The sequence below is a fragment of the Sturnira hondurensis genome, unplaced genomic scaffold, assembly GCF_014824575.4.
Source record: "Sturnira hondurensis isolate 20B ecotype Veracruz unplaced genomic scaffold, ASM1482457v3 Scaffold0006413, whole genome shotgun sequence".
In the NCBI taxonomy this organism is placed as follows: Eukaryota; Metazoa; Chordata; class Mammalia; order Chiroptera; family Phyllostomidae; genus Sturnira; species Sturnira hondurensis.
In genome coordinates this window covers 27,994,224-28,021,605 of record NW_028079044.1, presented here as the reverse complement: position 1 = coordinate 28,021,605, position 27,382 = coordinate 27,994,224, and the positions used below count along the sequence as shown (strand labels likewise).

Below are 27,382 nucleotides of genomic sequence, written 5' to 3'. Positions count from 1 at the left end.
GTAAACAAGGGAGAGAAAGAAATCTCAGAACTGATGGTGGACAGGACGCAGTAGTGGAAGGAGAAGGTGGATTGACTAAGTGCATGGGGCATTGAGAGGGCTGTTGTAAGAACAGCTGGAGTTGCTGAGGAGAGCTGGTAAGGTGAGGCAGGCCGAGTGCTAATTCTCTGTGCTGTGGGCAGGGTTGAAGGAGAGATCAGCTTGGATGGTTGTTGGAATTGCAAGAGAGGGTTGTGTCTAGTATCTTTAAATAGGAGAGAAGGACACTTCAGTCTCTGAGATGGAGTGTTCTTTTATTAAATAAATGTGGAAGTGGGAATATCCATGAAGCTGTGCTTTCCGGGTGAATAGGAGATAAAGTCTGGGGAGCAGAGTGATGATGGTGGGCTTGGATGGATCCCTGCTTGTGCTGGGCTCTGGGCTTTACTTTACACATTCCGTTATTTGTTTTTTACTCTCCCCATCTCCATAGTGCGATTATTGTACCCATTTTAGAGGTGAAAAAAGGGTTCAGAGAAATTACATAAGGTACCTGAAGTCACATACTTAATAAGTGTTGGGTCCAGGTTTGGGGCTTACTTTGTCTGGTTCCATCTTTCTTTCAAAGAGCTTGAGAAGGAAGTGTTGAAGGAAATGTTAAGATTTGATGAAGCAGCCGTGGAGAAAGTAGGCAGGGATTTTCACATACCCATGGGGATGGGGAGGGAGGAGTCTCTTACTTACAGAATTTCATGTTTGGTCTCTTTCCCATGATGACTTGGTTATGGGTCTGACCAGTACTAATAAAATGGATTTTAAAATTACTTTTTGCACAACTGTGAGGAATAACCTGTTATTACTACATTGAAGAACTTGGCAGACCTCAACAGGCTTTAGCGGAGTGCTCTAACCCCTCTGACCAAATAGGATTGCAATCTGACAGAAAACCGTAAAGACACCGTTAGTTTAGCATACCCTGGAGGCAGAATCCCAAAGAGACAGCTGTGTAGACCTTGGCAAAAAGTATAAGCTAAAATCTGTTGCTGTCAAGTTTTGTGGTGCGATTTCTGGGTATCCTCATGGCTCTGATTATCATTAAAAATTTGTCATTGATAATTGTTTATTTTACTTTTATTGTCCAAGCCTTGTATAATTTAGTTGCATTAGAACGTATTGCATGTGCATTGCCTTAAAACTAAACAAACTTTTCCCTTAAAAACCAACATACACGTTTGTTTTAGCAGCTTGGAAGAGCCTGCAGGGCAGGCATCTTCCGTTTTGGCATTGGACTTTCCCCGCTTCACCTCATGTGTGCACCGCCCTAAGCACTGGGGTGAACAGGACAAAGCGTATGTTCCAGTGAGACAGATTGTAAAGAAGTTAATACGATGTGTCAAGGTGTGAAATGCTGTGAGCTAAAAGGAAAGCAGAGTAAAGAGATAAAACACACGAGTGGTGGTTTTATAGACAGTGTGGCCAGAGCAGGTCGCATTCGAGCAGACTTGATTGAAGAGAGGGAGTGATCACAGAGAAACAAGTCAAAAGAACAAGGGCCTGGTAGGATCCTGGTGGACCGATCCAGGAGCAGGATGAAGGCCAGTTGTGATGTGAGCGAGGGGCTGGGCCACGTTGTGGAGGGCCTTGCAGGCCCTGCTGAAATACAGACTTCACATAGCTGTGGTTTATGTGTTCACATAATTAATCCACGGGTTATGTGGTGATTGTATCCAAACCATTGGGTTTGGCAACTGTTACATTTATATCATATTATTTTTACTTTGTAGGATGGGACAAAATTCATCTGTATTGGAGCTCTGTATTCTGAGCTTTTGGCTGTTAGCAGTAAAGGAGAACTCTATCAGTGGAAGTGGAGTGAATCTGAGCCTTTCAGGAATGCACAGGTATTTTATGGTGTTAAATCTTGCATTGAGTAGGGTCTGCATATCAACATACAAAACGATGATCATTTTTCTTATGCCTTCAAAGAATCCTTCATTACATCATCCACGAGCAACGTTTTTGGGGCTAACCAATGAAAAGATAGTCCTCCTGTCTGCAAATAGCATAAGAGCAACTGTAGCTACAGAAAATAACAAGGTATGCTACACTTTCATTGATTGATGAACGCTTCATGCTTAAATTCTTGATTTTCTTTACCCTTTTCCATCTTTTCATTTTCTGTCTTTCTTACTAGATCCACAAATACAAAGTATCTCTTTTAGTAAAGGCCCAGTGTAGGCCCTGGCTATGTAGCTCAGTGTTACCTTGATATGCTAAGGTTATGGGGTTGATCCCAATCGGGGCCCATAAAAGAATCAGCCAATCAGTGCATGACTAAGTGGAACAACAAATCTCAATCTGTCTCTCTCTCAAAAGAAATAAAATTAATAAATAACAAATTTTACAAAGGTAGCCCTGGCTGGTGTAGCTCAGTGGATTGAGCACGGGCCTGCGAACCACACGATCGCAGTTCGATTCCCAGTCAGGGCACATGCCTGGGTTGCAGGCCAGTTCCCGGTTCCCAGCAAGGGACGCACGAGAGGCAACCATACATTGCTATCTATCTATCTATCTATCTATCTATCTCTCTCTCTCTCTCTCTCTCTCTCTCCTTCCCTTCCCCTCTAAGATAGATAAATAAAAATCTTAAAAAAGAAAAATTTTACAAAGGGAGAGTATGAGGACCTTTGCAATCCTGTCAACAATAAACACAAGAGAAAAAGTACTTGTAATCTAATGTGAAATCTTTTTGTTGCTTGTTTAGCTATTTGTTATGACTCTAGAGGTAGCTTTCTACTTTAAGGGATGGGAAAAAATATTCAAGGTAAATGCTGACAAAAGAAATACGAAAAACACTGTAATTTGAGATTGTATTATGATTGAGAAAATATGAGTATTATACCTCAGATTAATAGTTTGGCTTTAAAAGAATCAAATTCTTTTTAAAAACTTGGAGCAAATATTTACTTTTGATTAATGCCTTATATGGCTTCAGATAGTTCAGTAACTGCTATCTTGATTCATTTGTGTGAAGAAAGTAACTTACTTTCTAGTCTTATTAAAAACCCTTTCTGGATTACTTATTGTTATTATTGGTGGTTTTTAATTTTTTTTAGCATTCAGCTCAAAACATTTTAGAATTCTAGTCCATAGAGTATTGAGTTTTGACCATGATTCTTTTGCAAAGATGACATGTTTTTCTTTAAATCTTTAATATTTTATTGTTTAGGTTGCCACATGGGTGGATGAAACCTTAAGTTCTGTGGCTTCTAAATTAGAGCACACGGCACAGACTTACTCAGAACTTCAAGGTGAACGGATAGTTTCTTTACATTGCTGTGCGCTTTATACCTGTGCCCAGCTAGAAAACAGTTTATATTGGTGGTGAGTATCACAAGGCGGCTCAGTGGATGCTGTGTGTGCATAAGTAGGTGCTTTGAGTAGGAAGGTCGAGAGAAGGTCGGCCAAAGATAATGCGGTATAGGGAGGGAAATTTCACTTTGGAATAAAGTAACATTTAAAAATACATTAAAAGAAAACCCTATAAAAGTAATGTATACTTCCTGACTAAAATTATGAAATTTTATAAAAACATAAAGTGGAAACAAAAATCACCTATAATCCTACATCCTCAGAGACATAACTACTGTTAACATTTGGAGGTGTTTTATTGTTTTTCCTATACATAAATGTGTAATTTGCTTTTATATAATTGAAAGCATAAGTTAAATGGTACTTTTTCATTCAACAGTACTACTTAAAATGTCATTTTAAGGGTTATTAAAGTATTTCATTTTATGAATATTCTATGCCGTACTATTAGAAAGAAACTTTAAATGTATTCTCTGTTGTGTTTTAAGGCATCAGTAAATTTGCATTGACACAAATAATACATTGGGAAATCTGTTAATGAATATACCTATATGGATAAAATACCCAACTGATAAAATTTTTTGTAAATTTTATTTCTAAATGTTTAGTAAAAATGGATTCAATTGTGTATTAAGCCTCTGATCAAGTTGTAATTCAGTATAAGTTGAACATCTTAATGTTCTGAAGCAAAAGTATTGGGGAAGGAATGCACCAGAAATGCCTGAGTGATGTGTGTACTTTCATATCTGTTTAATGGGCTTGTTTGCTGCTTATTTGACCAATTTCTGCTTTTTCTTTTCAGGGGTGTAGTCCCTTTTAGTCAAAGGAAAAAAATGTTAGAAAAAGCTAGAGCGAAAAATAAAAAGCCCAAATCTAGTGCTGGTATTTCTTCGATGCCGAATATTACTGTCGGAACCCAGGTGAGTGATTAGAATCCAGCCTGTCCTCAGGGGATGTCCTTTCTCTTCAAGATCATGTTCTTCCCCTGTTAGTAACTTCCACATAAGCAGTTGTACAAATGGATGCCATTTAAAGGACCAGGTTCTAGTCACACGTAGGTGGCACATCGCTCTATTCAGTAGTTGAGTAACACGTGGAGTGTGGCCCAGTGTCAGGAGGTCTCCCACGGCAGGGTTCCCGGCCTTGTCTGGTTCTAGGAAGCGCTTGGTCTTATATGCAGAGCCTGGAGCCTCTGACCTGACACGTTCCTTCAGTTTGTCTGGTGGTAGTGCCTGGACTGCGTTGTGTTTAACACACATTCCTGGTGATTCCAAGTCAGTTACTCCATGCTGCTCTCTGGGCATGTGATCAGCCCGATGCTGGAGGCTTTGTCAGATTACCTGTGTTTCTACCAATTTTTGCATGTTGACTCAGATGATTTAGGCTCCTATAGGGATCTTATGGAAGGTGATTTTTCTAATACCCAGCTGGCTTTCCACCCTTTCCAGGAATCTGCAGAGTCCATCTTTCTCCAATTACCTATGTGTGAGTCTCAATTGTCTTTATATACTTGACTCAAAGTAACATCACAACACATTGAAAGCAGAAGCAGGCGTGGGAATCCAGCTGTCTTCTATTAAGTCAGACATTAAGAGATTTGCAAAAATGCAGACAGTGCCACTTTTCTTGCTGATTTTTAAAAAATACAATTATTTATCATAAAATTGTATTATTAATGGGGAGTTTGATACTGTTAAATGAATATTTTAAAAATTCCGAGTTTTAATTACTAATATATTATAAACCAACTACATATGACCCACGTAAACAAAAGGTTTTTAGGTTCTCAGTCATATTTAACCGGGAGAGTGGGTTCTGAGACCGAGATTTGAGGGCTCGTGTCACACATCTGATTCATTAGACTCACAGAAGTTTGTCTGCAGGGTCCAACCAGACATTTATATTTATTTAAGCCACTGCTGCACTGCATGCTTGCCGACTTTGAATCCCTAACACTCAGACAGATGTGGTTTTGATTACATAATGTGGTGCAAATTTTCTCATCTAGCATATTCTTTCAACTCATTTTTTTCTCTTCACTACAAAGTGGTATTACTTGTGCAGTATTCTCTGTGTCTTAAAAAGTTGTCACGATGTTAGCTGTTACTTTTCTTTAAAACCCAGTTCAGATGGAGCTGATCTTTTTGTTTGTGGCTATTTTTTGTCCTACTTAGGGCTGGTTGTCTTGTTGTGACTCCTTTGTTGGCCTTCCAACTAGGAAATTTTCAGCAACTACCCACTATTTTGAATATTATTGTTCAGTCTCCATTATTTATGTCCGTTGCTGTGGCCAGATCTCTCCTTTCTTGGATTGCCCCTTTTCCTGTTTAGTTCAATTGCTGCCTTGTGATGTTCTCCAAGTTCCGTGCTCACTGGACTCACATAACAGAGGACATCTTAGTAATTGCCTTACTACCACACAGGACGACATTACTGTAGACAGGGAGGGCAGAACAAATGCTTTAAAGATGTATCAAAGAAAAACTAATTTAGCTTGGCACTGAATTGCTGAATGATAACAGCGTATTAAAGTAGTTAGTGTAGAACTGAGGTTTTGTTTTGAAGATGCAGAAAATGGAAGTTTAAGATAGTCACAACCACAGAATAAGGAGAGTATTCATGTGTAACATCAAAAAGAATTGTTGATCATTTCAGGTTTTCAGCTACATCTGCACTCTCAAATCATAATTGTTGAGAGAAATGTATAGGCATATCTTGTTTTATTGTGCTTTGCAGATACTGTGTTGCAGGGGGTTTTTTTTGTTTTTTTTTTAACAAATTGAAGGTTTGTGGCAACTCTGCATCAAGTGGGTCTGTCAGCACCACTTCTCATACAGGCTCATGTAACAGCGTCTTAGCAGTAAAGTATTTTTAAACTAAGGTATATATATATATGTTAGACATAATGCTGTTGCACACTTAATAGACTACTATATAGTATAAAAAACTTTTTTATGCCATGGGAAACAAAAAAACTTGAGTGACTTGCTTTATTGAGTTAGTAACTTTATTATGGTGGTATGGAACAGAACCCACAATACCTCTGAGGTAAACTTTTTTTCACTGCGTGTCTTGTTATGTGGTAGACCCTCGATGCACACCTCCCTGTCTTAAGGTGCGTTTCTTCTTACGAGAAGGCCTTGATGGGTAGCGACCTGTTCTGTGTCTTGCCACCTTTCCCTTTCAGCCACAGCCCTTCCTCTTCAGGTTTTATGCTTCCTGCCAGTCTTTCCTGCCAAACTTTCCTGAAAAAGTTTCATTTGTGGATGAAACTTCCCTTTAAGTCACAGTAAAGCAGGACGTATATTTTCAAGAAGCCAGCTTCTAAAAACCATTCATTAGAGGTTATAGAACTGCACTTAATAACGTGCAGCTATGCTTTGCTAGAAATGCTACTTTATGCCGGCATTTCCAGTTCTCTCACTTCTCACATGTACATCATCTTCTGTGTCATTTAATTATAAAGCATCAAAACCATGATCTTCATATATGCTCCTGTCAAGTACCACATAATCATTAGTTATTGGACGACTGAATGTTTGTAACTTTGGGCTGTCAGAAATCAAGAGAGATTTCCAGAAATAATGCTCATGTCTCTCTTGGAGCTGCTGTTAGTGCCACCTTGCAGGTTGTCGGGTTCAGGGTGTTCCCCAGAAAATTTATAGATTGTTTCCGGGTGTTCCCCAGTGAGAATTTATAGATTGTTTACTCCTAAACTCAGTTAACTGCTAACACTAATGTCTACGCACTCTTTTAAGAGAAACCTTTTATTATCCAGGGAAGCTTCTGGCCTGTAGAAAATGGCAGTCTTCTGAATGAAACAAACATCAGTAGATACGAAGTGTTAGAACCTATATAGTGTCATAAATTAAGGAAGAAAATAACTCAAATTACAAGAAATGGACCAAATGTGAAATTGTTTTGTTCACGTTTCCCTTTTTAAATGATCTTAGTTTGTTCTCTGCTATTTTTATTGTTTCCTTATAACAGAATGTCAGAATATTTGCTGCCTGAAATGTTCAAGCTAATTTTCAGCAAATGTGCTGAAATTGTTCCTGCCGCTTTGGGGAGCGCATTTTCTTAATGGAGATCTTTCAGTCAGTGCTTTAGCAGCCTCTCGATCGTGTACGATGGATTGTGTTTGGAAAACGGAGGAAGCAATATACTTTCATATATTCTATTTTCATATGCTTTTGAAATAACTTCCAGTTTGTCATCTTGATGGTGATTTTTCTTTTGTTTGTCAGGTGTGTTTGAGAAATAACCCTCTTTATCATGCTGGAGCAGTTGCGTTTTCAATTAGTGCTGGGATTCCTAAAGTTGGTGTCTTAATGGAGTCGGTTTGGAATATGAATGATAGCTGTAGATTTCAACTTAGATCTCCTGAGAGCTTGAAAAGCATGGACAAAGCTAGCAAAACTACTGAAGCTAAGTAAGTACCATCCCCTCACTAATCCTGATCTTCCACTGCTTTCTAGTGTGTGCTCTATATGAAGGGGGTGGTCAAGGGCAACGGAGAGGTGTGTAGGGGCTCAGAAAAGTGCTCAAATGATGGGTTCTTGTTAGGATCTACAGGAGTTTGGAAAGGGAATTGGTAACATTTCCCGGTCACTGTTTGGTTAATGTTTGTATGTTACAGTTATTTTTGGTGTTTAATGGCCAGAATGACCGTGTTGTGTGGCTCTCTTCTGTTGTCTTTGTTTTGTTGTTCTGTTGGGTGCAGGTGTTGTGGAGCAGTAACAATGTGTCCAGCCTTCCCGTGTTAGGTCAACTTTCTCCCCCTTCTCCAGTCTCTAATCCTCTTAGTTTCTAGTCTTGTCTGCATCCTGGTCAATGGAAGGGTTTTACAGGTCATTGTGCCAGGGGGTGGAGGGAGTGGAGGGGTGGGGGGGGGGTGAGTTCTGTGAAGGATTTACAGACTCTTAGATTGGAGGCACACGTGAACAGAAATAGCACTGCCTTGTGTATAGCCCACATTCTGCAACTGGCTTACAGTTTGGGAGCAGATACACAGATCTTAACACCTGCCCTGTTGGAGACGTCTGCTCATCTTCAAAAATATGTGTGTTACAGTTTGATTGTTTGGTACATGAACCTAAAAACTTTAATAGATGTTTTTAAATAACTTTTTTCTTACTCTTATAAAAGTAATGTGACCATTATATAAATATGGAAAAATAATATCACATCCTAGAAATAAAAGTTTAAGTATTTTGCTGTATATTTTTTCTAACTGTATACAGACATTTAAAATAAATGATTGGGATTTTACTATACATAGAGGTTTTTAAAGTTAAAAAATTTTTAGTGTACTGAAACAAATATAATTATAAATTTACTACTGTTGCTCCTCTTAATTTTAAAAACAGAAATTGAAATTCTGAAACACAGGGATCACCATTAAATAACTTGAAAAAGAATATTTAAAAAGCAAATGGAACATCAACAAAAGAAAAAAGCAAACAAAATATAACCAGAGACATTAAAATTGAGAACAATCTAACAATAGCCAGAAGGGAGAGGGGAGGGAACAATGGGGGGAAGGGTTTTCAGGAACCACTGTAAAGGGCACATGGACAAAACCAAGGGGGAGGGGGGAAGCAAGGAAGGGAGGTGGGTTTGGTTGGGGTGGGGGACAGAGGTGAGGGGAAAATGCAGACAACTGTAATTGAACAACAATAAAATAAATTTTTTTAAAAAGCCAAAGCTATTGTAATTTGTGTGTAATTGAAGGGTTTTTTGTTTGTTTGTTTTGTTTTTAGTGCTTGGGACTTTCTCCCTAACTTCACTGATTTTTTTAACCTAAAAATAGAAGTAACAAAACACAGTTTCATTTTTTATGAAAGTTTGTAAATAGTGGTTGAAATATTTTTGATGTGCATAAATAGTTTAAATGAGATTACAATAGAATATGCTTTTAAGTCCTGTACTTACGAAGTTCAAAATGTTCCTTGAAATTTGCCATCGATATTAATTAATTTAGTGAAAGAACTAAGTGAAATGAAATGCTAAGAAGATAATTTTCAGCAATTACCCACTATTTTGAATATTATTGTCAATCACTCTTCTTTGCAAGTCACTGAACCACTCGCTCACTTTAAAGACATGCTAATGGTTGGTCAGGAGCACTTGGCCTCTGCGCCTCAGGAGATTTGCTTGACTGTTCACATGTGCTTGCCCAAAGCACCTGGCTAAGATGCTGGTGAAAATGATACGGGTTTTCTGCGGACTGTTTCTGAACTCGGGTGAAGTTCCAGGTGGGGGTAAGGAGATGAGGGTTAGGTTAAGATGAATACCCTGATTATAGTATGTACCAGGCTGATCTCTGAATAATACATTTCTGACTAAAAATTGACGTCTGCCCTTAAGTGAATAAAAATATTTGTTTTTACCATCTGCAGAATATTGTATAGTTGGCTGCAGTTATTTTCTTAGGTATAATTAATGAGTGACTAGGATTGGTTACAGGATTAATGTTAATCTTGTAATTTCTCATGTTAGTTATAGTGGGTGATGCTTCATCACCAGATGGTTCAAGGGTAAAGTTTGGTAAACCATCGTGAGTAGGGTTCCTCCTCTGAACTCCAGGGAATCAATGATCTCGCGGGATGTTTCATTTCTTTGCCTTTACCTTTTTGTTTTTTCCTGTTACATTGCTGTGTCCAAGCAGGGTTCCCAGAAATGTGAAACTTGTTTGCTCAAGAGGCTTATGATGAAGCTGTGTGGATAAATTGAGCGCAGCTTTCATTGTTACTCCTCGATAAGGCTTATCTGAAGTGTTATTCCAAGTTGTTGGTAGCTCGATGTAGTATATGTCTTTCCCATTTAAAACAGGACGGAAAGTGTGAAGACTGCACTGTGTGTCTTTTTCAGTGCCTAGAGTCCTAAAAATAAACCGCTTTGTTCAAGTGTTTAATACTGCATTCCCTTATATAAGGATAAAATTGAGTCTTAAAAATAAACCATTTGACAAGCTCCTAATACTTCGTTTTTCTACTTATGAGGAAAATCTTATTTCTCACCTCAGGCCGGAAAGTAAGCAGGAACCAGTGAAGACGGAAATGGGTCCCCCGCCATCCCCAGCGTCCACCTGTAGTGACGCGTCCTCCATCGCCAGCAGCGCGTCGATGCCGTACAGTGAGTTTTCTGTGCAGTGCGCACCGGTCGGAGCATCAGGGCACACCGCTGCGGTCGGTTTCTGTCTGTTGGGGCAGCCCCTACCGTTTTTAATACCTTTATATATAAATTGTGTTTCAACTGGTTTGATTTTTGTGTGTGTATACAGCTTTATTTAAAAGTATTATTTATATAGCATTGGCTGTTTCTGTTGTATTTGAGCACTATACTTTTTTACAGTAAGTAAAATGTGTTGGCAGTCATAGAAGAAAGTAACTGCCACTAACTAGCTATCTGCCCAGCTTTGCTGAGAATGTTACTGTAAACTGGTAATGGCCATCACAGGTTCTGCTCAGAATTTGTAAAATTTATAAACCTGGACTTACTATTGCATCTTAGACTTCAAGAGTGTTTTTAAAGTTACTCAAAATAAATTTGTTTTACAGTGTACTTGCTCTGCAGTTGACATTGAAAGTTAGACTTTAATAGCTATGTGATAGTTTTAAAAAAACCTTTTTTTTTAACCTTGCTCAGCCCCAATTTTGAGGGGTCCAAAGTACGTCTGGTACTTCTTCCTTGCAGCTGCTCGTAGTGGTGTCAGTCTTTTTAGACGTAGAACAGATGAGGCTAGTTTTCACTCTGAACTCATTCATCAGTAAGGGAAAGTTGGTCATAAGACCTCAATGTATAAAGCAGCAGTCCACCAGGTTTGTGGTTAGCTATCCCGATTACATACGTACCCCTCGACAGTGAGTTTTCATGTGTCTAGATGAAATCTGTAAAGCCTTTTTTGCACTCTTTTCGGCACTCACCCTTCTGTTGTTGTCTAAGAGCGACGGCGGTCCACCCCGGCCCCCAAAGAGGAGGAGAAGGTGAATGAAGAGCAGTGGTCTCTTCGGGAAGTCGTTTTTGTGGAAGATGTTAAGAATGTTCCTGTTGGCAAGGTGTGTTCAGAACGTCTAAGTGTTCATCTCTAACAGAACTGTAATGGTATTAGTTGTCCCAGATTTACGGCTGGGGAGTGTCCACCAGCTCCTTCAGAGCTGCTTTGTTTCTCACCCTCCATGATCCCCGTAAGTCCCATCCTTTAATCTGGTGCAGGTATCCCCTCTGCGCATGACACATGAACAAGCGATTATTATGCCTCTTGGAACATTTTTGCTATTTTTTGATGCTATTTTGGAATAATTTTAGATTTGCAAAAAAGCTGCAAGGAGATACATTACTTCTTGATATAGTCCATTCTTTGGAACTATGAGACAGTTCTATTGGAGGTCATCTTCCATAGCATTTAAACATCTCATTACTCTAAGACACCTTTGACCTTCCCTGCTTTGTGGAGAACATCTTACCTTCTAGGAAACCAAGTTAGTAGACTGTGTCAGGTAGAATGTCATTGTTTCACCTTTCTCTCCACATAACACTTAAAACCAAAATGGACCTACAGTTGTAGAATATCTGCAAAGTAAAGGTTTTCCTGGTTGCTCATTAATTTCTGAAATGTGATGGTCTTTCATTTGTACTTAAAGGAAAGAGTAGACATGTACACACACTTAACAAAGATCTTTTTCATATTCTGTTACACTTGGTTGTCAAAGTGGAACTGTAGTTTTTGGACAGGTAATTTCTTCTGGCTCAAATCAAAAGCAGTAAGTAGCAGAGGTGGGACTCGGGTATTCTGGTTTCAAGTCTTGTGCTTGTTTTTCTGTGTGTTATTGGTTGTATTGTATACCTCTGTTGTCCAGTATGGTAGCTCCTAGCTGTGATATGTGACTAATTAATTTTAGTAAAATTAAGTAACATTAAAGCCAGCTCCTCAGTCACATCAGCTCCCTCTCAGCCTGCTAATGGCCATCATAGTGACCTTGTGAGTATGGAACATTACCATCATTGCAAAGTTTCTTTTGCATAGCTGGGCTCTAAACTATTAAAGAGGGATTATGTGAGGATTTTATGGATTATACTTAATTTTTTCAGTTGATTGCTAAACATCCACAGACCGTAATCACTGGCTCCGGGGGATAGTTTTTCTCTAGAAAATAAGCCTTGGATAATAGATAACAATAACAGAGTTTTGGTGGGTCTGTTCATGTTAATTTAATAAATTGGTGATGATTAAAGAAACACTCATAAAGAATTAAATTCCTCAATGTTAAATTAATTCAATGAAAACCATTTACATGTTGATTTCCCATACATTATTAATACTTCGCGTATTTACCTGTGTTTCTAGGTGCTGAAAGTGGATGGTGCCTATGTTGCTGTCAAATTCCCAGGAACGTCCAGTAATACAAACTGTCAGAGCAGCTCTGGTTCAGATGCGGACCCCTCTTCTCTCCTGCAGGACTGTCGGTTACTGAGAATTGATGAGCTACAGGTAGGTGTAGAGGACTCACCTGGCGGGAGGGTCTTGGGACTGACTCCTTGAGGATGTTCCGGAGTTTGAGAGCAAAATCCCTTGTGTGTCATTCAGGTTGTCAAAACTGGTGGAACACCGAAAGTTCCTGACTGTTTCCAGAGGACTCCTAAAAAGCTTTGCATACCTGAGAAAACAGAAATATTAGCAGTGAATGTAGATTCTAAAGGTAAAGATTCTTTCAGTTTTTCAGCTGCCATACTCCATGTCTCTTCAGCACTCATGCAGTAAATGGCAGATTAAAGTGGTTTGATCAGCATTTGACAGTTTCTGTTCCCTGCATGTAATGTAACAATAACATGTATCTCTTGGAATTGATTTACAAATGTGGCCAGAGAAGCCAAAATTTGGTAGTATTTATAAGAGAGTACTAAAGACATACAATAATTTATTTTTATATGTTTCTGAAGGTGTGCATGCTGTTTTGAAGACTGGAAATTGGGTACGGTACTGTATCTTTGATCTTGCTACAGGAAAAGCAGAACAGGAGAATAATTTCCCTACAAGCAGCATTGCTTTCCTTGGTCAGAATGAGAGGAACGTAGCTGTTTTCACTGCTGGACAGGTACAGAGGTGGTGTTTGCTTTTGAAAAGTGATATGAGAACATTGCCATTTTCGTGAAGTAAATGGTTCTAGTTTGCTTATTGTTATTACCTAACTATTGAGGGATTTAGAATTTTCAGCACATTTGAATACTAGTTTTTTTGGTCATTATTACTAACTAATATATGTATATGTATTTATATATATGTAAAACCAATTAAAAATGAAATGTAACTATTGTAAAAGTCAGAGATACAGTTTTGATTGGTAAGCAAATTTTATTATTGCCTCTCTGTTTATAGGAGTCTCCTATTATTCTTCGAGATGGAAATGGTACTATCTACCCAATGGCCAAAGATTGCATGGGAGGAATAAGGGATCCTGATTGGCTTGATCTTCCACCTATTAGTAGCCTTGGAATGGGTGTTCATTCTTTAATAAATCTTCCTGCCAATTCAACAATCAAAAAGAAAGCTGCTATAATCATCATGGCTGTAGAGGTAATGTGACTTCTGAAACTACTTGGTATTTGAATTCACAAGAAAACTGGTGAGTCCAGTTGATAGATCAATCATTCATTGCCCCTTCCCTGCAGGAGCTAAATAGTCTGTTAGGACAAGAGAGATGAGTGAATCAGTGGTTACATGGCATTCAGGTGTTTGAGGAAGGCACGCACAGTACGGGGACAGACGCTGTGATTGTAGAGAAGGCTTCTCTGAGGAGGCAGTGCCCTGCACAGAGCTCTGAATAATTAGATAGGAGTCTCCTGGACACACAGTGGAGGTGGGCCATGTTATCCCAGGCATGGGAGAATGTGTACCTTCTTTTGATTGAACCAGAAGGTGGGGCTCACAGATATTCCTGAATGGCACTGGTAAGTCTGGAGAAAGGCACTAGATGTCTCACATGCTAATAACCTAAGGGTGTGGGAGTTCCCCTGAAAGCTAGGAGAAGGAATTTAAGTTGGCTTTCACAAGGAAGACTAGCAGTGGACAGAGAACAGAAGTTCAGAGACAGCTGAAAAAACTACTATACCTATCCAGGTGAGAAACAAAGTAAGCTTGAACTCTTGGAAATGAGGAAGAGTGGGTAGATCTGACAGCTGTGAAGAAAGTGGGCACTATAAAGTTTGAGAGCTTCTGATGTGAGTGTGGCTGATGTGGTGAGGAAACACAGAACGGGGAACGGATGGGAAGAGGGAGGTGGAGTTGTTTTGTGTGGAATGTGCTGCTGTTGAGGTCTTTGTCAGATGCTGAGGTAACACCATTGGAAGTTCCTGAGCACTTTGAGCAGAGGTTGACCTGAGTTGACTTTGAGAGGATCATGGCTACATGCTGAGGGGACAGGGGGAAGTAGGGAGGCAGATAGGAGGCTATTAAAATAATCTAGGTGGGAGGCAGTGGTGGCTTTGCCCGGGAGGTACAGTTGTGAGTGAGAAGTGATGAGATTCTGGGTGTGCTTACCTGTGTTTTAAGGTAGAGCCAACAGGATTTGTTTATGGCTAAATACAGGGTGTCAGATAGAGGAAGCAGGAGGGCAGAAGGTTTCGGAAAATGAAACTGCCAGTTACGGACAAGACAAAGACTGGTTCGGGGGTGGGGTGTGACATCAGGAGTTTGGTTTTGGACCTGTTAGATTTAAGATGCCTGTCAGATATCCAGGAGGAGATGGTGTGTAGAGTTTGGGGCAGAAGTCCAAAGACCAGAAGAGAGAGGGGGCCAAGCTAGAGGAATACACTTAGGAGTTGTCAGTATATCTTTGATAGTTAAAGGAATAATGATTAATGATATTACCAAGCTTAAGGACAAAAGGTCTAAGCACTCAGCTAGGAGAGGAGTCCCAGCACTTAAATGCCAGGAAGACAATGAAGAACCTGCACGAGAGACCGAAAACTAGGATGAGTATGGTCTTGTTCTTTGCAGTTCCTGGCAGTTCCCACTGCTTGGAATTGCTCTGAGTCTAAATGTTGTTGCCATTTATTTATTATACAGGTTGTGTTATCTTTTTTACACCCAGCTGCCTCCACTCATTTATATTACTTTAAATGCTTCTGTAGGCATTTGATTCTGTGACCCCTGCACTTTGTCAGCATCTCAAGGGTAAAGATAAAATATGCCCTCGTCCCATGTCTAGGGGATAAAGTGTGTCATTTATCTTTGTACCTCAGTGAGTAGGACTTGGTGCATAGTAGACTTGCAAGAATTATTTTTAGTGAACTCTCCTTGCCTTTTGCTATAAGAATAAGTGACAAATATAACACAGTGATGCAGAGTACATTTTTTTGCTTGTAATGGAGTAAGTGTGGTACTGATACTCTCAGTTCTGAGAGCCTGTGTCCAGTCTGGCAGGTTGGCGATAGGAGTTCCCTTGCCAAGTAGCTGCTCCTAGCAAAACTGCTTGAAGCTACTCTGTATCACAGCAGTGTGCAGCAGGATGTCCGGATTTTCATTACCTTTAAAAGTACTGTGCTTCTTATTCTTTAGTCAGACCCGGACATATTTCCGTATCAGCATGCTGATTAATGCATGTATGTCACTTGACTTTGGTGAGGTTAGTCGTAAGTGGCCCGCCTCATACTCTCGAACCGGAGATTGCAGTGTATGGGGTCACCCTGGAGTCGTAGTTTCACATTCAGAATGGCCTGTCTCACATGTGACAGGGCCTGAACACAGTTTCTGGATGTATTTTCTTTGGTCCACCACCCCCATCCTGTGGGCTCATGAGGTTGGGGGAAGGGGTGGGGAGGTGGCAAGTTGTTCAGTTGCATCTTTCTTTTCTCTCCGCTTTGTGTTTCCACACATTGTTTCCCCACCTGCTTTCTTCCAGCAGTTTCTAATTCTAGTTAAAATGAACAATATTATTCATTTTCCAAAACGAATGCTTTATATTCATCCCATTAAATATCCCATAACCATAGTTTTACATTCTGAAAGAAGTTTATTTAAACTCTTCGGTATGTTCTTGCTGTGGTTTAGTACGTTCTCTTGTCTTATAAACAACAGAAATTTATTTCTCACATTTCTGGAGGCTGGAAGCCCAAGATTAAGGCATGGGCAGACTTGGTGTACTGTGAGGGCCTCCTTTACCCTTATGTGGTGGGAGAAGCGGATTCTGTTTCCTTCAGGTTTTTTTAAGTGCGTTAATCCCACATGGGAGGGCTCCCCCTGGTGACCTAATCACCTCCCAGAGGTCCTAATTCCAAACACCGTCGTCACGTTGGGTTGAGCATTTCAATTTTCAGCATTTGAATTTTGAGAAGTGAGTGGGGACACAAGTGTTCAGTCCAGAGCAGGCTGTTTCTCGGGTAGTGAGTGGTACATTCTATGCTTTATCAGTACTACCATGTCTTTGATAATGAAGTACATTCCTTGTCGCCTTTGGGGGTTGCTTGTGTCATGGTTTCTGGGAAGTTGAAGGTTTTGGTTTTTAGGTACCACAGTGTGGTGCATCCTTGAAGAGGGTGTGAGTAGGCTTGGAATGAAAAGTATACCCTTCCCTTAATTGGTTAACAGTATTAATTAGGGTTCTAATTTGGTAGTTGTTATATATATAGGGTGGGGCAAAGGTCTACAGTTGTTCATATGGAAAATAATGCAGTAATTAATAAATAATAATAGAAGACAGGCTGTGTTTTGCATCCTCACTACTGTAAACCAGTGCTTTGGCCCCACCCTGTGTGGAATGTGAACCAGGGATTGGCAAAATCCAGCCTGCAGGCCAACTCCAGCTACTGCCATTCTGCTGTGCATTGTACATCGGTGCTTTCCTGCAACAGCCTGAGTCAAGTTAGTTGCAAAAACTGAAAATGTACCCACTGTTTTCCATTCCTGTCAATTGTGTACTCTCCTTACAGGGTACCCTTAAGTTCTGCTCCTTTTGCCAGGCTACCTGAAATTGTCCTTACTTGCAGAGCTGATTGCACTATTTTGTTGGCCACAAGACATTTTTGATGTGTGCAATGTTACTCAAGTTTATTGAAGATATTTTCCCTAATTTGCGCACAGAAACAGACCTTAATGCAGCACATCCTCCGCTGTGACTATGAGGCCTGTCGACAGTATCTTATGAACCTTGAGCAAGCAGTTGTCTTGGAGCAGAACCTACAGGTGCTACAGACGTTCATCAGCCACCGCTGTGATGGAAATCGAAATATTTTGCATGCTTGTGTATCGGTGTGCTTTCCAACCAGCAATAAGGAAACTAAAGAAGAAGAGGGTGAGATTAAAAACTATAATTGAAGTGTTTAGGAGTTTTAGACAATTTTGAAAGTATAACAGCGATTAAAGGAAAGAAGTTAATCATTATGAAGAACTTATGGTACTTTGTTTAATAAAATCTAGGAGTTTTTACATTCTTAGAAGGGAAAAGTTCCTTCTTGCTAGGATGAGTATATGACATAAGCAAGTACAATTTTTATTGATGTATTTTGTTGTCTTGAGTTCTATTCTCTATGATATGTACAAATTCTCTGTGTAATAATTAATGCCCTTTACTGATTTTATAATTGTAGGCAATTTTTATTGCCATGAGAATTATTTAGCAAGTGAAAGCAAGTTATATTAAGGCAATCTTAATCCCAATTTTCAAAATGCAGAGGGGAAAAAAATAACCTAATGAGCTGTTAGTTGTTTTTGGAAAAGTAAATAAGGGTTTTTGCTTTAAGGTTTTTAACTGCTGAATGAAGGGAAACTGAAAACCTAAAGTGCAGCTGTGTAATTTTAATGTTTCTTCTTATTTTGAATTCTGCCAGTAACATTCTAGTAGCCACATTTTTGAATAGTGCTTTGAGTGAGTAGTGTAGAAACAGAGATTGAGGCACTGGTATGTGGATCTCTTCCCTCCGTGGTAGTGAGAGCCGTATTTCATTCTACTTATGAATAGCCACAGTTTTGATCTTTTTGGATGACGTAATCATCGTTTTGGGATTGAAACATAAGGCAGGATAAAGAAATAATTCATATATGAAAGTTCATAGTTCAATCTAGCTTAGGTGTTTATTGTTCTAGGGAGGAAAATTTAAACTATTAGTCATTTCTAGTGTGTTAATCAGAGCACTAAAATATATAGCAGTTAGCATTCAGTGGCCTGTACATGCCTGATCTCTTAGTTACTTTTGAAGTTTAAGTTGATCCTAATTTTTTCTCTTACGTTTCAGAAGCAGAGCGCTCTGAAAGAAACACATTTGCTGAGAGGCTCTCTGCTGTTGAGGCCATTGCAAATGCAATATCAGTTGTTTCCAGTAACGGCCCGGGTAATCGGGCTGGATCGTCGAGTAGCCGAAGGTAATGTGATTTTTACCAGGAAAGCTTAGTTGGCGGAAGAAAATCCAAGTGCAGGGGAATATGTATCTTTTACCTACCATATGCGTGAATTGATGGGTCCTTTCATTTTGTTTTTGTTCCTCCCAGTAGCATTCTGGGAAAAACACCTGGTAATACGTAGTCAGAATTTAAGCATAGAACAATAGTAGGGCCTAGGATGCTTCAGAAATTTATGATGATTTTAACAAGTAGTTCAAACTTGAGTCTTTGAATGTGGTTTAAATTGGTCACATTTGTTTCCTAGGAAGTTCTTTAGTTGGAGAACAACTAATAGCAGTAATTGAAAGAACCTCAACCTTTTAATTTCAAATAGCTTATTTAGGTCAGTTTCTCAGATATCTTGATCTGGGAAGCAATGAAAAGGCTGGTGTGTCTTATGGATATTTGGTATTACTGATTTTCAGGCTCTCTGAGTTTTGGGATGGACGAAGCTAAATAACACGTTAAAAATCACTAGGTGTTTGAATAGGTGACAAATACAGAGACTTCAGGATACAGTTCTGAAGAAAAAGCACACGTGTATTAGAGCCGACAGCCAGAATTCGTGGGTTCTTGACAGATCGTGAACGGGAGCACTGCTCACTGTGCGAGGTGGTAGTAGACAGTCTACCCAGAGTGGGACGGGGTTTTTGCCTGTTTTCTGTTCCATATTCAACCTTCCCTTTAAAAAGGATTCCTCTAGAATTGGTACCAGGTTTCTAGCTTCCCAGGTTCAAAAACATCCTGAGGTGAGATTTATCAAACACTATTCTTTGGGTGAACAAATTATAATTTAAAACAGTACAAAAACATTATATAGACTATACAAAGTGGAAATAATGTGACCAGCTTATTTGTTTAGGATTACACTAAGCAGACAAAGTATTTGGTTAAAAATGGGGAGCAACTTAAATGCTTCATGAAGAAATTAGTGTCTGAATTACTTCAGGTATTTCATTTCCTCAGGGAGAATACAGGTGCAAGTCAAGTTGGACTCTGATATGCTTGGTCCGATGCCAGTGCTGCGGGCATCTCTTTTCATATAAGGATTATTTTGAAGGCAAAGACTAAAAGGAGCTTCGAGAGTGGGTGACGTGTTGCTCACAGAAATAATTTGCAGAGTAAGCTCCTTTGAGGCATTTGCCGAAGATTTCACTGCAGTGCTCTTACCCAGTTCAAACTCAGGGCTGCCGATTGAACAGCTGAAAGCACAGGAGTCTTATTATCCACGCCGGGCAGTAGGAAGTCCACAGACTCTGCTTCACTGAAGTGAAACCCTCCTCTAGCCCACAATGGATTTTCTAGGCGATGCCCCTTGATGAGTATGCAGGCTGGGATTCATGAGCGGTTAAGCTCAAAACTGATGCGATTTCAATGTTGACTGGAGTACTGTTAAATGCCTTCAGATGGTGATTTGACTCAGCAGTTTTGTTATGTGACTCAATAGTTCCTGAGTGCAAAGGGCAGATTTAGTGGAAAGCTTGATTGATGCATCTGATTGCAGGTGTATGTACTCTAGAGATTGTTAACCTGGAAGACACGTGACCTTCGCTTTTTTGTCACAGTGGTATGTTTGAACATGACTGGATTCTAAGGCTTCTGTAGCATGGATATAACGTGCTTACAAAGAGGAAATTACATCATCCTTGAATTCTTCCATATTGTCAGAAAATACGATGACTTCCAGGCAAGCCTATACGAAGAAATGTCCAAACTCTGAACCTTAGCAGCCAAGGTGGTATCTCCTCAGTACTGTCCTCAGCCACTGAGGATACAGGTGAATCTTCATGAATTGTGTACAACATCTTGAAGAATAATTTTCTTTTTTTTGTTTTTTGTTCTTGTTTTTAAAGAATCTATATGAGGAGCTGGGCATTGTACTTAAAAATGTTTCCAAGACCTAATGAAGAAAAGAGGTTAAGGACGACTTTTTCTAATGACAAGGAATGGTCCCCTCATTTAATATTGAATTGACTACACCACAACAACAAAGTTGGGAATTTGCAAGTTCAAGATGAGACTATGGTCTCCATTTACCTTCACTTATTCTTAATCTACTCTAAGCTAGAGGTGTTGGAGAGTAGCTCACATATATTTTGTTTGGCCTGTGCAATGTTAAATTATTTTTCTTTAAAATTTGAATGTGTTTAGATGAGCACGCGCACTGCTAGTTTGCCATTACTTCCTACTTCTTACACCTGACTGCTCTTTCCTCTGCTTATTTTATACCCTGGGCCCAGAAGGCGTAGAGTTTGTGAGCTTGGTGTGAGCCTTCTTGATGAGCCCAAAACATGCATTTATTTTCAGGTTACTTGCAGTGCCTCCCAATTGTAGCTGACTTTTTTTTTCTCTGTGTGTGGTTGAGTAAGACACATTCAGGATGCTCAGGGTCTGTGTTGAGCCTAATTGAAATTGCATAGGAGCCTCACAGTGTGGACAGTCACCCTGGGGTGTTCTGTTACTGGTAAGGAGCCTGCCTTCTCTGTGGGTGACGTCTTTGGGCAGAAATGTGACTTCAGCTGAAATAATCACTGTGACCTGCTCCCCTCCACATTTTAAAACTCTTAAACTCAGATTTCTTAATTGGAAGAGAGAAGACATTGCTAACATAAAAATTAACTGTAGGTATTTTTACACAGTGAATACTATAATAACTAAGATATTATTTGAGACACTAAAACTTACAGCAAAGTCTTCCAAAGAATGTTTCTGTTTCCAGAGGTACATCATTATGCAAGAGCCTTATAAAATAGACATGTTCTTGAAAGTAACCTGTAAATGAAATTTTTGTAGATGCTTTAAATAGAAATTTTTTTAAAATTGAAAACATTGCTATGGAAAAACACAATTACTCTCAGATTAAATAATCATAATTAGAGATTTAAATATTAATAAAAATCTAAGTTACTTACTTGTAGACATAATAATGCTCACCTGGTAAGGTGTTAGGTTTTTTACATCAGAAATGTCATATTTTGGGGATTAAACTCAAAAGGAAGAATGAAATCCCTTATGTGTTGCCTGGCCCTTAAAATTGAATTTTTACTCTTTATTCATTTAGAAGCTCTAACATTGTGTCTGAGTTGAAGGGATTAGTCTCACGTGTGTGCTCTTTTAATTGCTGTTAATTCTGAATGTATTAATTTTGTAGCTTTTGTAAGCTGTTATTTAAGAGGCATAGATTTTTGTGTAGGTAGTTACCAGTTCCCCTAACGAGGTCTGTGTTTATGAATATCTCTTTTTCTTTTAGTGATGTGCACACCTGTGCAGTATTTTTTTTTATAGCAGGAGAAAAGAAATATGCCCAGATATTAATCTAACAACACATTTTACAAGCCCCATTTTCCTTCATTAATTTACTTGGGATGCCAGATGTACTGTTAAAGAAACTTTTTGTATAAAAATAAATCGAAATTTGTCTTTGTTTTGAAACGACTTACTCCGTGGATATTAGTTCAGTTGCTTTTGAGATCATAGAAAAGGGACTTAGTGGCTAAATCAGTCTTTGCTACTTTTGTGCTAATCAGTCTGTTCGCTGATGTCTATTACTAAGCTTAATTCTTACTGATTATAAAGAGGACAGAAAAACTTTTTGTTTAATATTCAGCTGTCATTTGTCTTAACTGTATGAAAGATTATTTTCTAAACTTCACCACAAGTTTTGTTCCCTGGGCTTAAGTTTGTGTGGGAGCTTAATGCAGTGGCTTTAGTGCTGAACTGGGTACTAGGAACCCTCAGTTTGATTTTTATTCCTCACTGACACTCTGTGCTTCCAGAATTGGCATTTGTACTTCACTGCCCTTGCCTGGACTATTTGCTTGTAGAACAAACTTTGATCTCAGATGAGAAGTTCTGTGCACCTTTTTCATTACATTTGGTCATGGTAGTGAGCTTTGGTTTTGTTCCGCGTTCTTCTAGTTTGAGACTGCGGGAAATGATGAGACGGTCATTGAGAGCTGCTGGTTTGGGTAGACACGAAGCTGGAGCCTCATCCAGTGACCATCAGGATCCAGTCTCACCCCCGATTGCGCCCCCTAGCTGGGTTCCTGACCCTCCCGCAATGGATCCTGGTAAGGTGTTATTTTACTTAGTTTTTAACCAAAAGACAAGGTTATGAAAGAAAAGATACTGAGCATTTAATGGAATACTGAGAAATCTGAAATATTTTAAAGTAGCCTAATATGTATTGCAATGAATTATAAAGATTTGGTTTAAGGGGTTTGTAATTTAAAAATTAAAATTCTAGAAGCTCTTGTCAGGTATCTGCTATTGAAATTTTTCCATACTGGTAAGGAGCTACCTAGTAATGTGTTGAGATAAGTCAATAAATTACCCAGGAGATTCCTTCTCTTATAGTTAGGGAAAGAAGTGCACACTTAAACCTCTGTCCGATTTGTCGTTTGGCTTGCGCAGAAGAGCCTTAAGGCCAGTTAAAAGAGCGTGTTAGGGCTGTGTTGCCTGTAATGATATACATCCTGCTGTTCTGTTTACTGAAAGATGGTGACATTGATTTTATCCTGGCCCCTGCTGTGGGATCTCTTACCACAGCAGCCACTGGCACCGGCCAAGGACCAAGCACCTCCACCATTCCAGGTGAGAATCTCTCGTATTTTGTTTGCTTAGGCATTTGGAAAATAAAAGAACTCCCTTCGGAAATAAGTTTCACAGAGCCACACATTATCTCAAGGTGACTTTCCTTGGCTTAAAAAACATCTAATTCTCTGAATTATCTTTCATATGTCAGTGAGATTTTGGTGTACATGTACATACGTTTCATCAGTTGACCCTTGTAAAATATGTTAAAATTCTCCTTCATGAAGTTATTAATTTATGACTAATACTAGATGCTTTTCTGATGGTTTATTTAATAGATTTAGTATGTTATTTCAGATGCTCTTTTAGTCTGTCTTGTTTCCTCTTGGTTTGTTACCGAATGGCTCTGCTTGATTACAGGTCCTTCCACAGAGCCGTCCGTGGTAGAATCCAAGGATCGAAAGGCCAATGCTCACTTCATACTAAAGTTGCTGTGTGACAGTGCTGTTCTGCAGCCTTATCTACGGGAGCTCCTCTCTGCCAAGTAAGGGGTGTAGTGTGCTTTTTATTTTTAGAGATGAATTTTATTTTATTTATTTATTTTTAAAGATTTTACTTATTTATCTTTAGAGGGGAAAGGAAGGAGAGAGGGAGAGAAATATCAACGTATGGTTGCCTCTTGTGCGTCCCCTGTTGGGAACTGGCCTGCAACCCAGGAATCGAACCGCGATCCTTTGGTTCGAAACTTTGGTTTGCAAGCCCGTGCTCAATCCACTGAGCCACACCAGCCAGGGCTTAAAGTTTAATATGCTTTTGATAAGATGATTTAGCTTAGCTCCTTTTAAGTTAAGTTGATCTTCTTACAGGGTATGACGACAATTACCTTATGTGAATTCAAAACAATTTATCAGAATCCAGCATTGTATTTCCTCTGTTACTATGCTCTCTTCAGTGAAAAATGCCCTCTCCATAAAATAGAGTACACAGTAAATGATTATAAAATGATTTTAGGTTGGTGTGATCTGAGTGTGTGTATGTGTTAGAAAGATCAGTGTTTTATTATTCTCAAATGTGAATCCACAAATTAGTTCTATCACTGTCACCTGGGGAACTTTTTAAGCGTTATAGGGATTCTCCCCCAAGCTCTACACCAGAAACCGCCTCTGTAGGTCTGGGATGGGGCCTGGAACCTGTGTTTTAAAGCTGTGCGGGTGGTTCTGATGGTTTCTTTGGAAATCTTTTTGGCTTGTAGACTGCATTGTGACATGGGAGTTTTTGAATAAGTATCCTGTGATGTGTGCTCATTAACCATTAATAAGTTATATTCCTGCTTTCAGCATGATTGTTTACTTTTCTTTACAATTCTTAACAGTAAACAGTTTAATAACAGCCATTATCGGCACCAAACTCTACTTAACTATTAACTCTATTAACTCTTTTAATTCTACCAATAATATTACCTGGAATAGGTAATATTATCCCCACTTTACGTTGGAAAATACAGAGGTTACTTAATTTGCCCAGGGTCACAAAACTAGTGAGTGGCATAGCTGGAATCCCAGCCCTGGTCTGTCCCTTGCTTCTAGAGCTGAGACGTTAATTTTGGGGTAGGAGGGACCCACATGTATTTTGGAGTAAACAGAAGGGAGAAGTGTGTTTATTCTGTAGTAGGTAGTTTTATGAAGATTGTTTGAGTAGGACCATGAGGAATGGATAGGGAGGAGAGTGAGCAACAATATAGGAATGGAGAAGTATAAATATGTTAAGAAATGGTAATTCATCTAATTGAAAATAGATGGTCAGAGGAGAACAGTAGCCAGTGAATCCGAAAAGTTAGATTAAAGCCACCACTTTAGCCTCTATTCTTTGGGTTTGAATCTCCTGAATAATGACTTTGTTTAGACTGTAGTGGTATCGAAGTGGAGTTATAAGGATAACAATGTGATGGTGATACGAAAAAAGGATTAAACTAGCCAAGAGTAGAGACTAGAGTTGAGGCTATGTTTTGTATGCTTACTTACAATAAACTGAACCAATGAATTGTTGAAATGGAAAAGATAGATGCAAAATCAAAAAATTGGTGTAGAAGGAAGATTTCATAAGAATCCAAGTTTTTCGTCTTAGTTACAGTGATATTGGTGGCTGGCACAGAGAAGTCAGGAAGAGAGTAGATTTGGGGAGAAAGATGACGTTAGTAGTTAGGTGTCTTGAATGTGAGGGAGCCCTGGGAAATCCCAAGTAGATGTATCAAGTAAGCAAGTATAGGTGTTGGTACTAACCTCAAGGAAGTGGTAGCTGCTATGGCGCATGAGAGAGGGAGGCACAGACCAGTGGGGTTGGAATCCCTCCTTGGAAATTCCAGGAGGGATCAGAAATTTGGTAAAGAGTGTTGAAGGTGTATGTTTAAGAGAACATGCATAATGTAACATTTATTGAGTACATGTTATTTCACAAGCATTGTGCTAAAAGCTTTTTAAGTAATGATTTAGTCCTTGTCAAATTGTGTGAATGGAGCCCATTCCTGTCCCCACGTTTAAAAAGTATGAGTTTGACTCCAGATCCCTTGCTGGTCTATGGTGTCACTAAAGGCAAATGTGGTTTGGGGAGATAAGGAGTCAACAGAGGTTGCTTTCTTCCTTAAATGAGACAAAATGAGAATAGAAAATAACTACCAGTGATTTTTTTTGAGTGATGGGACATTATTTAACAAAACGTAACTAGCCCTGGGTGGTGTGGCTCAGTGGATTGAATGCCAACCTGCAAACCAAAGGGTTGCCGGATCAGTTCCCAGTCAGGGCACATGCCTGGGTTGTAGGCCAGGTCCCCAGTGGGGGTGCCCATAACAGGCAACCACACATTGATGCTTCTCTCCCTCTCTTCCTCCCTGTCCCTCTCTCTAAACATAAACAAATTTTTTAAAAAGTAACTGGTTTTTGTTTTATCATGAACGTGTATTTCTTTTACAGTCAGAAAGGAAAAGTTACTGCTAATATTTTCATGTATAATGTTGATCACTTCAGGGACGCGAGAGGGATGACCCCGTTCATGTCAGCTGTGAGTGGCCGAGCTTACCCTGCTGCAATCACCATCTTAGAGACAGCCCAGAAAATCGCCAAAGGTATTGGGTTCCAGGCCCCAGATGAGCTTTATTTTTTTAACTTGAGCAGGTTCTATTCTGTACACACAACACTGACCGTAATTATTCAAACTTAATTTCTGTCAGGATAATTATTTCGTGTATATGTTTGTATGTAAAATTTCAGGTGTATTCTATGTTCTAACTTTCCATCAGAAAGCAGCTGGTATACATTTCTTAAATTTCCCATAATGTACAGTGTAATAACCTATCTTTTGAAAATAAAGATGGATTATTGGTAAAAGCTGCCAGTAGTTAAAAGGGTGGTAGTAATGAAATTTTACAGAAATTATAGGCCAGATATCTTGTTCTTTGTTCTGATTTGGAATTCATGCTTAATGGAAAGAATTAAGGAATATTGATTCCTGTCATCCGTTCTTTAAAAGATTAAAGTAGTTATCCTCTTTAAAATAGTGGTTATAAATAGTTGATGTGATTGTCTGTACATTGTTCAATAGAGCCAGGCCTTGAATCCTAACTGCATAGTTAAGAGCTAGGGACTGGGTGGCTGATTTGTGGTGCATTTATATTGTCCTCTTATGTGGTCATGATATAATTATATTTTGCTTTACTTTGCACCAGAATTGGATGGATTTACTTGCATGGTGACTTTGTACATCAATTTTTAAAATTAACATATGGTAGTTTCTGATTTATACTCTGTAGATGTTAGTTAGAGCTTTTCCATTTGAGGAAAGTAGTAGATGGATGGCTATGATCAAGTCCTTTCTTTAATATTTTTAGCTGAAGTATCCTCCAGTGAAAAAGAGGAAGATGTATTTATGGGAATGGTTTGCCCATCAGGTACCAACCCTGATGATTCCCCTTTGTATGTCTTGTGTTGTAACGACACCTGCAGTTTCACATGGACCGGAGCAGAGCACATTAATCAGGTTAGCTGTTTGACGCTTCCCTGTGTTTATGCCGTCTTCGGTTTTCTTTCCCCATCACCATCACTAGAGTTAGAGTTTATAGCTTGGGGTTGC

The 27,382-nt window shown here is 39.2% G+C and overlaps 1 protein-coding gene across 8 annotated transcripts in view; it reads left to right on the top strand.

Annotated features, from left to right (window-relative positions):
• The window catches only part of UBR5 (ubiquitin protein ligase E3 component n-recognin 5), a 118,695-nt gene that overhangs the window by 53,429 nt on the left and 37,884 nt on the right, over positions 1-27,382 (top strand). For 6 of the 8 annotated variants that reach the window (XM_037048308.1, XM_037048310.1, XM_037048309.1 and 3 more), the window contains exons 10-27: positions 1,764-1,880; positions 1,966-2,076; positions 3,209-3,363; positions 4,154-4,271; positions 7,599-7,783; positions 10,379-10,488; positions 11,299-11,411; positions 12,701-12,844; positions 12,941-13,052; positions 13,294-13,448; positions 13,730-13,927; positions 17,432-17,642; positions 18,583-18,709; positions 22,646-22,797; positions 23,225-23,320; positions 23,681-23,804; positions 26,281-26,378; positions 27,141-27,289. In XM_037048308.1, the coding sequence (XP_036904203.1) occupies positions 1,764-1,880; positions 1,966-2,076; positions 3,209-3,363; positions 4,154-4,271; positions 7,599-7,783; positions 10,379-10,488; positions 11,299-11,411; positions 12,701-12,844; positions 12,941-13,052; positions 13,294-13,448; positions 13,730-13,927; positions 17,432-17,642; positions 18,583-18,709; positions 22,646-22,797; positions 23,225-23,320; positions 23,681-23,804; positions 26,281-26,378; positions 27,141-27,289 (2,475 nt within the window). The remainder of the gene's footprint in view (positions 1-1,763; positions 1,881-1,965; positions 2,077-3,208; positions 3,364-4,153; positions 4,272-7,598; positions 7,784-10,378; positions 10,489-11,298; positions 11,412-12,700; positions 12,845-12,940; positions 13,053-13,293; positions 13,449-13,729; positions 13,928-17,431; positions 17,643-18,582; positions 18,710-22,645; positions 22,798-23,224; positions 23,321-23,680; positions 23,805-26,280; positions 26,379-27,140; positions 27,290-27,382) is intronic. The other 2 variants (XM_037048311.1, XM_037048306.1) reach the window with 2 other exon arrangements.